Below are 14,262 nucleotides of genomic sequence, written 5' to 3'. Positions count from 1 at the left end.
GAGGTCAGCTTTCACTTTACCTCAGCAGCTTCAGTGATGAAAGCTCCTGTATAGCACAGATTTCACATTTCCCCATTATATGTATAGGGACTAACTTCAGGGGGCCCAAATTCCATGATGGGGGGACGCTAGAAAGATGTAATGTGCGCAGTATTCTGCTCCTGTGCGGGGAGAGGGAACGTTCCAAATTTCACCCAAATCGGGCGAGAACTGTGGATTTGTATAGAGCAGACTACTACAGGATTTGAGTTTTATATATACAGATAATACAATACAGAGCTGTAGGCACACAACATTAGTAAATCTGGGCCTGTCTTATACCAATTCTGTCTATATAGTTCATTGTTAAAAAGACTGGGTGAAGTACAGAATATTCTGGTAAATTATTGGCCACTACCTATTGCGATAATACAATAGATAACAGCCTAACATATCACTGTGGAGGTCCAAGGAAAAAGAGGGGGTCATATACTGTGTGTGGGCCAATAAAAGGGGAGTTATATACTGTGTGTGGGCCAATAAAAGGGGGGGTTATATATTGTGTGTGGGCCAATAAAAGGGGGGGGTTATATATTGTGTGTGACCAATAAAAGGGGGGGGTTATATATTGTATGTGGGCCAATAAAAGGGGGGGGTTATATATTGTGTGTGACCAATAAAAGGGGGTTATATATTGTGTGTGGGCCAATAAAAGGGGGGTTATATATTGTGTGTGGGCCAATAAAAGGGGGGTTATATACTGTGTGTGGGCCAATAAAAGGGGGGGGTTATATATTGTGTGTGGGCCAATAAAAGGGGGGGGGTTATATATTGTGTGTGACCAATAAAAGGGGGTTATATATTGTGTGTGGGCCAATAAAAGGGGGGTTATATATTGTGTGTGGGCCAATAAAAGGCAATTTATATACTGTGTGTGTGCCATAAAACAGAGGGTTATATACTGTGGGGGGTACAAAAGGGGGTTATATGCTGTGGAGTGGCCATAAATGAGGACCATATACTGTGGGGAGGGACAAAAAAGGGTCATATACTGTGTGTGGGAAACCAGAAAAAGTGGGTCATATACTATGTGGGAGAATGTGGAAAAAGATGGAGGAGCCAGAAAAAAGGGGGTCATATGCTGTGGGTAGGCAGAAATGAAGGGGTCATATACTGTGGATTGCAGAAAAAGGGGCCTTATGCCAAATAAGGGGCTTTTTGATCTTTGAACGGGGTGGGGGCGTCTCCTACAGTTTTAATTAGGGGAGCCCTATAATGAAACCAAAGATAGCGGGTTTGGGTATCTTTTCTTTGGAGGGGTATCTTGAGTTCACCTCAGGCAGCAGAGAGGCCAGGTTCACCCTATGCACAGCAGTCACTAAACCAGGGGGCTCACAGGTCACCCCCACAATTCTGGTTATACATCATTCTGATTTCGTTGGATGGCTGACAATCTGTGAATTGTAACTGTATCACCCCTCCATCTGATGCATTACAACGAAACAAGTAATAAAAATTCATGTGACACAAAATTGGGCACAATTACTATGTGGGGTACCCACAGGAGATGAGAATGTTGTGAGCAAGTCTTCATGGGGGTCTGGGTAGATGTACAGATGGGTTTGGCTGATAGTTGTGAAAAGCTAAGCTATTGTACCAGGACCTGTGACCCTTTACACCCCTGGCTAAGAATATTGATATGCATTTCTGTGATAAAAGATGCAATACAACCTGTCATTTATGTACTGGAGTCTGTACTCTGTCTATAGTAAGAAGTCAATGAGACGGTGCTATCAGTGATTGACAACTATCTCTGAAAGCACAGTCATAAAGGGAAGACTGGCAATTACTGACCGACTCCTTGACTTCTCATCATAGAAAGATCAGAGATTTCAATACTGAATCTTCCCCAAAAACCTATAAATCAATCCATTCAATCCCTTCTGCTCTACATCATGTTTATTGTACAGCATTTTTCATATGACAGGTTCCCTTTAAGAGTTGCTTCTATATACAGTCCTATGAAAAAGTTTGGGCACCCCTATTAATCTTAATCATTTTTAGTTCTAAATATTTTGGTATTTGCTACAGCCATTTCAGTTTGATATATCTAATAACTGATGGACACAGTAATATTTCAGGATTGAAATGAGGTTTATTGTACTAACAGAAAATGTGCAATATGCATTAAACCAAAATTTGACCGGTGCAAAAGTATGGGCACCTCAACAGAAAAGTGACATTAATATTTAGTAGATCCTCCTTTTGCAAAGATAACAGCCTCTAGTCGCTTCCTGTAGCTTTTAATCAGTTCCTGGATCCTGGATAAAGGTATTTTGGACAAACAATTCGCGTTCAGTTCAGTTTGATGGTCGCCGAGCATGGACAGCCCGCTTCAAATCATCCCACAGATGTTCAATGATATTCAGGTCTGGGGACTGGGATGGCCATTCCAGAACATTGTCATTGTTCCTCTGCATGAATGCCTGAGTTGATCTGGAGCAGTGTTTTGGATCATTGTCTTGCTGAAATATCCATCCCCGGCGTAACTTCAACTTCGTCACTGATTCTTGAACATTATTCTCAAGAATCCGCTGATACTGAGTGGAATCCATGCGACCCTCAACTTTACCAAGATTCCCGATGCCGGCATTGGCTACACAGCCCCAAAGCATGATGGAACCTCCACCAAATTTTACAGTGGGTAGCAAGTGTTTTTCTTGGAATGCTGTTTCTTTTTGGACGCCATGCATAACGCCTTTTTGTATGACCAAACAACTCAATCTTTGTTTCCAAAATGAAGTTGGCTTCTCCAAATGTGCTTTTGCATACCTCAGGCAACTCTATTTGTGGCGTACGTGCAGAAACGGCATCTTTCTCATCACTCTCCCATACAGCTTCTATTTGTGCAAAGTGCGCTGTATTGTTGACCGATGCACAGTGACACCATCTGCAGCAAGATGATGCTGCAGCTCTGTGGAGGTGGTCTGTGGATTGTCCTTGACTGTTCTCACCATTCTTCTTCTCTGCCTTTCTGATATTTTTCTTGGCCTGCCACTTCTGGGCTTAACAAGAACTGTCCCTGTGGTCTTCCATTTCCTTACTATGTTCCTCACAGTGGAAACTGACAGGTTAAATCTCTGAGACAACGTTTTGTATCCTTCCCCTGAACAACTATGTTGAACAATCTTTGTTTTCAGATCATTTGAGAGCGGGCTGTCCATGTTCGGCGACCATCAAACTTAACTGAACTTGAATTGTTTTGTAGAAAGAAATGGTCCAAAATACCTTCATCCAGGATCCAGGAACTGATTAAAAGCTACAGGAAGCGACTAGAGGCTGTTATCTTTGCAAAAGGAGGATGTACTAAATATTAATGTCACTTTTCTGTTGAGGTGCCCATATTTTTGCACCGGTCACATTTTGGTTTAATGCATATTGCACATTCTCTGTTAGTACAATAAACCTCATTTCAATCCTGAAATATTACTGTGTCCATCAGTTATTAGATATATCAAACTGAAATGGCTGCTGCAAACACCAAAATATTTAGAACTAAAAATGATTAAGATTAATAGGGGTGCCCAAACTTTTTCATAGGACTGTATTTTATACTCATTGCTGACCCTTGAAATGTATGTCATTGAGTTAAAGGACAGATGGTATCTTGGTTTTTACGCCAAGTCAAACACAAGTTACTAATGCATACACATACAGCTCATGACCACAACCGTGTATTTACTTATAAATATTTTATTTTTCATTTAATGAGACAAAACTTTTAATAATAGACATTGTTGTGTTGACTTAGAAATAGCCATGGCTCAGAGCGGCCACCAGGACATTGACGAACTTCTCCCAGGCAGCCTGGACCTGAGGGGTGAATGCATTTCCAAACTTGGCGGCCAAGACGATGACCAGGACTTCTCCAAGACGCTGTAGAGGAAATGAAAAATAATCAGTAAATGAAGGTCAATAGTTATAAGACCTGGACATGGCAACTGTAACCATTTCTCACACTATAGTGCAGATGTTGATATCTTACACATAGAGTTGTTCAGTACTGTAGTCTGGTATATACACACACAATATATATATATATATATATATATATATATATATATATATATATATAGTAGAATAATATTTAATATATTAGTATCTGGGTCTGTTACATTATTAATAGTTAATTAGTAGTTAATATTTTTCAAAAGAATTGTCAGCACAATAATTTAGAATAGGAAACCGAATGTTACTGCTGTACCTTGAAGTTCTCAGGGTCTACATAGAGTTCCTGGGCATGGGACTTGCTGAGGGCAGCCAGGTGATGTTTCACACTATCCAGGTGCTGGACAGCACCACCAACAGCTGTGAGCACCTTCCTGCCATGGGCATGGACCTTGGCATTGCCAGTGATGGCAGTGACAGTGGACAGGTTTCCAAAAGTGCTGAAATATCTCTGGGTCCAGGGGTACACAACCAGAAGCCTGAAAATAATGTGTATATTATAATAATGTCATAGGATAAAACATCATTGTTTAGTGTACTATTATAACAGCAGACCAGATATCTATCTAGGTTAGGGTTACCTGCAAACACTGCTTTCCCCTTGCAAATCAATGCCTCTATTGATGAAATATCACTGTGTTTGTCAATGTACAAATGAGATCTTTAGACCAAGGAGGGCGTTGCTCCAAAAAAGTATGCAGCAATGACTTCATTGCTCCAAAGGGCTCATTTACATATTGACAAAAATATCAATACCTTGGAAACAGAAGGAGAACACTGTTTGATTCAGGTGGCCCTAACCTATCTGCGGGGCTAGGTTGATATGTTGGGTGCAGGGGACAGACTCCCTTTAAATTCAACTATGGTTTTGCTAAGACTTTTTGTTATTTAACAATTTACTGATATAATACAGTAGAGAGTAACAAAGTCATCCACTATATACTATAATTTGTACTATAATATATACATGATATATCTTGTATCATAATATATGTAATATGATATATTAACAATATAATAATCATTGTAACCTGTCTGTAGCTTTATATAAAAATGAATAAAATATATTCTGTCATAGATGAAGCTAGTCGTAAAAGGTATAGGATACAATAAATATTACAGTAATGAAATGTAACTCAATAATTGTAACATTTCTGCATTTCTTTACCTTGTCAGGGCTTCATGGCCATCCTGGTCAACATTAACCTGGACCCAGGTGGAGGTAATGGCAGCTTTCTCCTCAGCAGTCCAGTGCACCATTGTTGCTTTTGAGTTGGAGTTTGTTAGAGATGAATCTCTTGTGTTGTGCTGTACATCTGAGTGTCCATTTTATAGTGACCATCGTACAGTCCACCCATGTACACTTCTGCTGTGTCATCCTCCATAGAATTGATGACACTGGACAAAGTGGACAATTTAGTACTGACAACTCTCCATTAAGATAACCAAACATCCCTGCACATATTACTCAGCATTGACATTTTCTACTGTATCTTATGAATGTAATAATTGTGACATTTGGTGATATCTCCTTTTCAATAATTTTGGCCCTGAAATAAGTAGAAGAGATATTTAACAACCATTATTTTGTCATACAGGCTACTGTCTATGTACCAGGATCTCTAAATACCGACCTCAAAGCAACCAGGTCCGGGAGGTAACAGATGTATTATAGTAATATAACATTCGAAGGGTAGTTTTGAGATGCTATTGAACATACCCCATGTACATTTCAATATTGAATATCCAACAAAATAGAAATTATTTTGCTGATATTTTTATTCAAAGGGGTAAAACGTTCCAGCCAACCATTAAGCATTGTATGTTCTGTGATATCTGCTCCACATTACCATATTATGTGTGGAATAGAAACTCTTGACAAAGAGACACCTTATATACATGTACCCCTATTTGTGTTTTTTTAATTATATATATATGGTTTGGTGATGTAATGTAACAATGTAAATGTTGAAATATAAATACACTTCAGTTGAATCTGATGGTCCATACATATAAAATATTCCATATATTCAGGGTTTCTTAGAGCTAGCCCTGGTTTTTTCCTGTTTTTTATGTTCCCTCACCTCCCCTGGACCTCCTATCATTATACACGGGGTCTGACCCCCCCCCCCTGAGTATAATGATAGCTGCATTTGTGGGGTTCGTGGGCTCGCGGCCTCACTTATCTATCCTGGCTCCTGCTCCCAGCCGTCTCCGCAGAAGGGGAAGTGCAGGTGGCCATTAGCAGGAGCCAGGATCGGTAAGTAAATAGGGCCCATTACCTAGCAACTGCAGCTGGGCCCCCTAATGTCCCGGGCCCTGTGGCAAGCGCTACTGCTGCTACCCTGGTAGTTATGCCCCTGTGTTCTTCACTAGAGATGAGCGAACAGTGTTCTATCGAACACATGTTCGATCGGATATCAGGGTGTTCGCTATGTTCGAATTGAATCGAACACCGCGTGGTAAAGTGCGCCAAAATTCGATTCCCCTCCCACCTTCCCTGGCGCCTTTTTTGCACCAATAACAGCGCAGGGGAGGTGGGACAGGAACTACGACACCGGGGGCATTGAAAAAAATTGGAAAAAGTCATTGGCTGCCGAAATCAGGTGACCTCCATTTTAGACGAATAGTGGATTTCAAATCCGGGTCATATGAGAATGTGAACTTTGTGACTATGAGACAGGGATAGCTGTACAGGCAGGGATAGCTAGGGATAACCTTTATTTAGGGGGGAATGTTATTAAAAATAACTTTTTGGGGCTCTATCGGGTGTGTAATTGTGATTTTTGTGAGATAAACTTTTTCCCATAGGGATGCATTGGCCAGCGCTGATTGGCCGAATTCCGTACTCTGGCCAATCAGTGCTGGCCAATGCATTCTATTAGCTTGATGAAGCAGAGTGTGCACAAGGGTTCAAGCGCACCCTCGGCTCTGATGTAGGAGAGCCGAGGGTGCACTTGAACCCTTGTGCACCCTCAGCTCTGCTACATCAGAGCCGAGGGTGCGCTTGAACCCTTGTGCACACTCTGCTTCATCAAGCTAATAGAATGCATTGGCCAGCGCTGATTGGCCAATGTATTCTATTAGCCTGATGAAGTAGAGCTGAATGTGTGTGCTAAGCACACACATTCAGCTCTACTTCATCGGGCTAATAGAATGCATTGGCCAGCGCTGATTGGCCAGAGTACGGAACTCGACCAATCAGCGCTGGCTCTGCTGGAGGAGGCGGAGTCTAAGATCGCTCCACACCAGTCTCCATTCAGGTCCGACCTTAGACTCCGCCTCCTCCGGCAGAGCCAGCGCTGATTGGCCGAAGGCTGGCCAATGCATTCCTATGCGAATGCAGAGACTTAGCAGTGCTGAGTCAGTTTTGCTCAACTACACATCTGATGCACACTCGGCACTGCTACATCAGATGTAGCAATCTGATGTAGCAGAGCCGAGGGTGCACTAGAACCCCTGTGCAAACTCAGTTCACGCTAATAGAATGCATTGGCCAGCGCTGATTGGCCAATGCATTCTATTAGCCCGATGAAGTAGAGCTGAATGTGTGTGCTAAGCACACACATTCAGCACTGCTTCATCACGCCAATACAATGCATTAGCCAGTGCTGATTGGCCAGAGTACGGAATTCGGCCAATCAGCACTGGCTAATGCATTGTATTGGCGTGATGAAGCAGTGCTGAATGTGTGTGCTTAGCACACACATTCAGCTCTACTTCATCGGGCTAATAGAATGCATTGGCCAGCGCTGATTGGCCAGAGTACGGAATTCGGCCAATCAGCGCTGGCTCTGCTGGAGGAGGCGGAGTCTAAGATCGCTCCACACCAGTCTCCATTCAGGTCCGACCTTAGACTCCGCCTCCTCCAGCAGAGCCAGCGCTGATTGGCCAGAGTACGGAATTCGGCCAATCAGCACTGGCTAATGCATTGTATTGGCGTGATGAAGCAGTGCTGAATGTGTGTGCTTAGCACACACATTCAGCTCTACTTCATCGGGCTAATAGAATGCATTGGCCAGCGCTGATTGGCCGAATTCCGTACTCTGGCCAATCAGCACTGGCTAATGCATTGTATTGGCGTGATGAAGCAGTGCTGAATGAGTGTGCTTAGCACACACATTCAGCTCTACTTCATCGGGCTAATAGAATGCATTGGCCAATCAGCGCTGGCCAATGCATTCTATTAGCGTGAATTGAGTTTGCACAGGGGTTCTAGTGCACCCTCGGCTCTGCTACATCAGATTGCTACATCTGATGTAGCAGTGCCGAGTGTGCATCAGATGTGTAGTTGAGCAAAACTGACTCAGCACTGCTAAGTCTCTGCATTCGCATAGGAATGCATTGGCCAGCCTTCGGCCAATCAGCGCTGGCTCTGCCGGAGGAGGCGGAGTCTAAGGTCGGACCTGAATGGAGACTGGTGTGGAGCGATCTTAGACTCCGCCTCCTCCAGCAGAGCCAGCGCTGATTGGTCGAGTTCCGTACTCTGGCCAATCAGCACTGGCCAATGCATTTCTATGGGGAAAAGTTAGCTTGCGAAAATCGCAAACTGACAGGGATTTCCATGAAATAAAGTGACTTTTATGCCCCCAGACATGCTTCCCCTGCTGTCCCAGTGTCATTCCAGGGTGTTGGTATCATTTCCTGGGGTGTCATAGTGGACTTGGTGACCCTCCAGACACGAATTTGGGTTTCCCCCTTAACGAGTATATGTTCCCCATAGACTATAATGGGGTTCGAAACCCATTCGAACACTCGAACAGTGAGCGGCTGTTCGAATCGAATTTCGAACCTCGAACATTTTAGTGTTCGCTCATCTCTATTCTTCACAAATCCACAAAGCAAGAAAGAGGCATGCTGATACTAAAGAACTTGCTGAAATCACATGCGTTTGGGCCCAATGTCAGCTATAAATAACACAGACTGTAATATAGGTGTAGTTATAAATGCTGACCTAGTAGAATCTGTTTCACATAAAGTATGCCATAGCCAAATAACACAGGATTATTTATAGAAAGTGCACAGGTAAGGGGAAGGCCTAATTCTTTGCAATGTAAAAGTTGCAGATGTCAAGTCAAGTCCTTCTAAAAAGCTCTTCTTTATCATCTATGTAAATCTTAAAGTTATGCGCTCACTCAACAAAATGGCACAAAACTGCAAAAACTGCATTTCCAAGGTCAGATATGTTTCTAACTACTTTACTAACATGGCTGATGACTTCTGCTGTATTCAAGGGCCTAGCTATAAGGGGTCCTAGGAGTATATGGTGTATCATTTGCAACCCAGACCCTTGTGCTTGAAAATAAAGAGGAAATAAATAATTCAATATATTTATATGGAACTTTAACCCAAAGTAGAGGTTAACCACTTCATGAACAAACTTTTTTTTTGGACTATGGGGTTTGAAGGCTATAACTTTTTTTTTTTGGCTTGGTCAAGTTATTTTTGTGTCTTTTTTCTATGATTCATAGCATTTTATTCAGATACAATTTTTATTTATTCATTCTTTTTTCTTTGTTTTGTTAATATCTAGACAAATATAAAAGAAAGGGGGTCATATTTAGCGATGAGCAAGGCTATGAAAATTTGTTTTGTCCCATGTTCAGTTGAAGCAATCCTCCAGCTTGTTTTGGTCTGAATTTGTTCGGACAGAACTAAAAGTGAAATTATTATACAGTGTGAGAAGGTGACAGGCAAAGTGCTGGAGTCCCACATTATTAGCCCCAGGGTTCTGACCTACCGTATGTGTGGTCCAGGGCTGGTCTGGAGTGGTCCTTAGCCCAGGTGTGGGTCATAGGATCATTACTAGCTCATAAAAGACTGAAGAGTCTTCACTTCAGGGCCGATCCAAGGAGTGAGAGGAGGCCAGTGAGACTGTATCTTGCTTATTGTTTTGTTCATGTGGCTGTTAGTAAGGTACATGCATAGTTAGTTGATTATTACCATTTAGTTAGTTGCTCAGACGAGCAGGATTTTGTTTCTTATTGTTTTGCCTGAAGTTAAGGCTGTATTTTGTTTTGCTCATTTTGTGCCTCTGTAAAGGTTTATATTTTTCCTGTTTTTCTAAATAAACCTGTTTCCTGCATATTTTGTGTCCCTGTCTTTGACTGTTTGGGTCCGCACCACTGCTGCTGCTAAGCTACCTTACCCCACAACAGATATAGACATTGCCAAACAAATTGGTAAGGTGCGCTTCTGCGCTACCAGTGCCCTTCATCAACTTGTTCCTTCTCCCTCCTCCTTGCAGGGCTGGCTTTTTAACTACGAGAGATAAGTGACGACTATTGTGTAGCCTTTCACGAAACTAATTGATTTTCTGCAACCAGAACCATGTGATTTATATCACTTGACCCTGTCCGAACAAGGGGACAATGAAATCCTAGGAAGGATGCTAGGAAGAGTTATTTGTGGTCATCAGCTGATAACTGCGAGTAGCTTTTGTAATACATTGCCCCCCCCCCCAATAAACATGACAGGAGAGGCCTTATATTAGGGGTTCCCATTCCTCCCTTTTCCCTGGATGATATCAGTTTTTGCAACTTAATCCTGGGCTTCTTATTATGCCACAAAAACTCAGAGATCATATCTGGTCAATTGATTAATGTTGATTTGTTGCAAAAGGAGGGGAAGTGTTTGTAGGGGGATAGAGAAATCTGGGCATGCTTATGATTTTTAATAAGTTATTCCTTGCCAATAGGGACAGCAGGAGCACCCTCCAGATCCTCAGTGCTACAATTATTTTATCTATTAGTGGGGGATGGTTGAACCAATATACTGACTCCTGATTGCGACCCAATTTAATTCCCAAATATTTGATGTTATGTTGTGATCTTCTCACAGCTGCTCCATAAACAACAATATGTCATCAGCAAAAATCATTTCTATGCAAGCGTGCTGTTCGGATTGGCTGATCGTACTCGCTCATCTCTATTAAGTACCACTGGACTAGAGCATGTACCAGACATGTGTATATGATGTCTATATATGTATATGATGTGCTTCTGATTTTATATAAAATAAATAGTATTGTCATGTGTGCTGTATTTAATATGTAGTAGCATAACTTAGAGTTTAACATCATAGTAACATTCTGGATACAAGGACCAGGGGCATATGGAAGAAACTGACTGATATATAATTTACACAGTTTTGTTCTACATATGCAACATCCCACTCTGTGAATACAAGCTATATGAAATGCTGCAGATACTGTCACCTATGAGAGTCACGTGCTTAGTTTGTGCTTGTATATTTATTTAACTGCATAGGTTGCTACAAGTTGTCATGATAGGAAAGACCACAAATATAACATTGCTGTGGTTCTGAAAAGAATTTTTATTATAAGTCTACAGACTTTTTCACAAAAAAACCATATTGATGACTTAGTAATAGCCGTGGCTCAGAGCAGCCACCAAGACATTGACAAACTTCTCCCAGGCAGACTGGATCTTAGGGGTGAATGCATCCCCCATCTTGGTGGCCAAGACGGTGACCAGGACTTCTCCAAGACGCTGTGGATGGAAAAAGAAATTTGTTTTCAAGTTGATGTTTCCAAAAATAAATGAATATAAGATTTTTAAATAAGAGTATATAGGTGAAGTTAATACCACACTAAGATAAGATTTTACTATATTAACTGTTCTTAGTGTGATTTGTTGTTTTAAAATTAGTAAGTAATATTTTTATAGCCCAAAAATGTACAGATACAAATTTAAAGTGTATGGAAAGTTGTACCTTGAAGTTCTCAGGGTCTACATAGAGCTCCTGGGCATGGGACTTGCTGAGGTCAGCCAGGTGATGTTTCACACCATCCAGGTGCTGGATGGCACTGCCAACAGCAGACAGCACCTTCTTGCCATGGGCCCTGACCTTGGCATTGCCAGAGATGGCGGTGACATTGGACAGGTTTCCGAAGGAGCTGAAGTATCTCTGGGTCCAGGGGTACACAAGCAGAAGCCTAAAGAAAAGAGATCAATTTATTCTTATATACAAATCAATAATGTAAAAAGAGATGGAAGGAATTTCACTTCATGTATTACAATAGTTTATTGAATATCTCAGTTTCTCACCACTTTTAGCATCTGCTTATTATATATGATTGGAAACAGTTCTATTTGCTATTTATGAATGGAATTATTCCTGTTTAATCTCTGTGGATGGAAATATTCATATTCACTCAGGCTGAGAATCTGTTTATACCTTCATAGAATTATCACTGCTTGTGCGATAGTTGTTCCCAGTATCCAGTATCCTGGCTGATACATTGTAACAAATTACTGTATCAGGATAAGGTAAACAGTGATGAATAATATAGCAGTGACAGGATATATATACATATATATATATATATATATATATATATATATATATATATATTATATATATATATTCATGTCCTTACCTTGTCAGGGCATCATGGCCATCCTGCTCAACATTGACCTTGGCCCAGGTGGAGGTAATGGCAGCTTTCTCCTCAGCAGTCCAGTGCACCATTGTTGCTGTTGGGTTGAAGTTTGTTAGAGATGAAGGTCTTGTGTTGTGCTGTACATCTTGGCCAATGAGTGTCCTTTTTATAGTGACCATCGTACAGTCCACCCATGTACACTTCTGCTGTGTCATCCTCCTATTGACCACAACAATCTGATAATGGTCAATACATTGACTATTGTCCTCTCTGCACTTTGTGATGCAGCAACTCATCAATAATAATATACATTTTATACAATGTTGAATTAAATTAATACTTGTCATATTTCTATAGCATAAAACCGAGAGGAGCCTGGATGCCTTTCTTGGAGGTAAGATTAGCACAGGTTATGGGTTCTAGAAATTATAGGTCTGATGGGACAACTGCCACCAACTCATAGGGTGTTTTTTCCATCAATGGTGGGTTTATAGGTTGTTTTTTGTATGATTTTTCCAATGTTGCATTGAAACATGGAAGTTTGGTAAAAAGAACTGTCCATCTAGTCTGCCCTTATATTATTTCCTTTATATTTGTGCCTATCTCAGGTATGTATAAAATCACTTACTGTTTGCTAACCAGTTCTGCTGAAAGTATTTTCCAAGCCCCTACCATCACTAACATTTTGTGGACATTGCTTCAAATCTTCCCATTCCCCACTTATTTCAGAGTGTGCCCCCTTTTTCTTGTGTGTAGGTTCTTATTAAAGGGAGTATATCAGTTTGCTGTGAAAATGCAATGATAGGGAGCCTTCACACGGAGTTTACGCTCCGCTCATTCAAACACGTAAACACGTGTCAAAGTGACCGCTGTAAAACACAATCCCATAGACTTTTGATCACTTTTTGTAAAAAAAATTTAAACAGGCAAATCAGCGAAAAATCATTTTGATTTTTTCCTCCTGCTATGTCGTTTACTATATGGGACAAATGTTTTTATATTTTAGTAGTTTGGCCATTTTTAGACTTAGGGATGTCTAATGTGTTGTTTATCTTTATTAATATTTATATGTGATCTAGGGATAGGGGTGTGTGAAACAGCACAGACCCGACAGCTATTTCGTCTGCTTCAGAGTGGACGTCATAGTTAGTCACATGCACCAGGATTTACATGTATGTTCTGGTGCGCATAGGGGTTAAAAACACTTCACTTCTGAAATGTGATGAGGAATCAAGAGAAGACTGCTATCCCGTCAAGGCTTCAAATAAAATTTAACTTTTAATCCATAATGTTTAAAAGATACAGCACCAAACAGGTAAGTGAAAAAGTCAGAAAAACATGTGAATACATTATGGATTAAAAGTTAAATTTTATTTGAAGCCTTGACGGGATAGCAGTCTTCTCTTGATTCCTCATCACATTGCTGTAGCCTCTTGAAGTCTGGAGGTGTAGGACGTTGCACCCTGAAGACTTCCTAGGATCAGGTGAGCAGTATCCAAGAATTGCTTTTCTTTGTATGTTTGCAACTTTTTCATATTTAAAGTTTTCCATCATGCTTTCTCATCGTTCCTTCAGGTTATACAGATTCAGCTTTTTTTTAACCTTTGCTTTTTTTTTCCCTTTGTGTTCTTCAGTCAATATAGTCATAGGTACTAAAAAGGAACATGTCCACAATGCACAAAGAATAACACACCCCAATCCTCAATTCTTATCACTCTCTCCACATGCCCTGAACACATGAATATTTTCTTACTCGCACATCCTGTAGATGTCATGACCCTCAAAGAAACATCTCCTCATCTTCTAACAATCTTTCCTTTGGCATCCTTTTATATACAGCACATCCAACCGTTCCAAGGTGAAGAAGGATC

General features: G+C 41.0%; 2 protein-coding genes across 2 annotated transcripts; both read right to left on the bottom strand.

Annotated features, from left to right (window-relative positions):
• Window positions 1-3,785: 3,785 nt before the first annotated feature.
• LOC142217696 (hemoglobin subunit beta-2-like) lies at window positions 3,786-5,271 on the bottom strand. Its single transcript, XM_075286042.1, has 3 exons — window positions 5,156-5,271; window positions 4,244-4,466; window positions 3,786-3,915 (listed from the first exon to the last, which is right to left on the bottom strand). The coding sequence occupies exons 1-3, from the start codon at window positions 5,245-5,247 to the stop codon at window positions 3,787-3,789; spliced, it is 444 nt and encodes a 147-aa protein (XP_075142143.1). The 5' UTR covers window positions 5,248-5,271; the 3' UTR covers window position 3,786.
• A 6,098-nt stretch (window positions 5,272-11,369) lies between these two features.
• LOC142217698 (hemoglobin subunit beta-2-like) lies at window positions 11,370-12,520 on the bottom strand. Its single transcript, XM_075286044.1, has 3 exons — window positions 12,389-12,520; window positions 11,722-11,944; window positions 11,370-11,498 (listed from the first exon to the last, which is right to left on the bottom strand). Exons 1-3 carry the CDS (start codon window positions 12,478-12,480, stop codon window positions 11,370-11,372), a joined length of 444 nt encoding a protein of 147 aa, XP_075142145.1. The 5' UTR covers window positions 12,481-12,520.
• Window positions 12,521-14,262: the final 1,742 nt, after the last annotated feature.

This window comes from Leptodactylus fuscus, chromosome 8 (genome assembly GCF_031893055.1).
Source record: "Leptodactylus fuscus isolate aLepFus1 chromosome 8, aLepFus1.hap2, whole genome shotgun sequence".
NCBI classification, from domain to species: Eukaryota; Metazoa; Chordata; class Amphibia; order Anura; family Leptodactylidae; genus Leptodactylus; species Leptodactylus fuscus.
This window is presented reverse-complemented; position numbering and strand designations above follow the sequence as displayed.

Coding starts and splice junctions, on each gene's coding strand:
- LOC142217696 (XM_075286042.1), bottom strand. CDS start 5,247: ATGGTGCACTGGACTGCTGAGGAGAAAGCTGCCATTACCTCCACCTGG. Junction 4,467..5,155: donor GGCCATGAAGCCCTGACAAG/GTAAAGAAATGC, acceptor CATTATTTTCAG/GCTTCTGGTTGTGTACCCCT. Junction 3,916..4,243: donor TAGACCCTGAGAACTTCAAG/GTACAGCAGTAA, acceptor TTTCCTCTACAG/CGTCTTGGAGAAGTCCTGGT.
- LOC142217698 (XM_075286044.1), bottom strand. CDS start 12,480: ATGGTGCACTGGACTGCTGAGGAGAAAGCTGCCATTACCTCCACCTGG. Junction 11,945..12,388: donor GGCCATGATGCCCTGACAAG/GTAAGGACATGA, acceptor TCTTTTCTTTAG/GCTTCTGCTTGTGTACCCCT. Junction 11,499..11,721: donor TAGACCCTGAGAACTTCAAG/GTACAACTTTCC, acceptor TTCCATCCACAG/CGTCTTGGAGAAGTCCTGGT.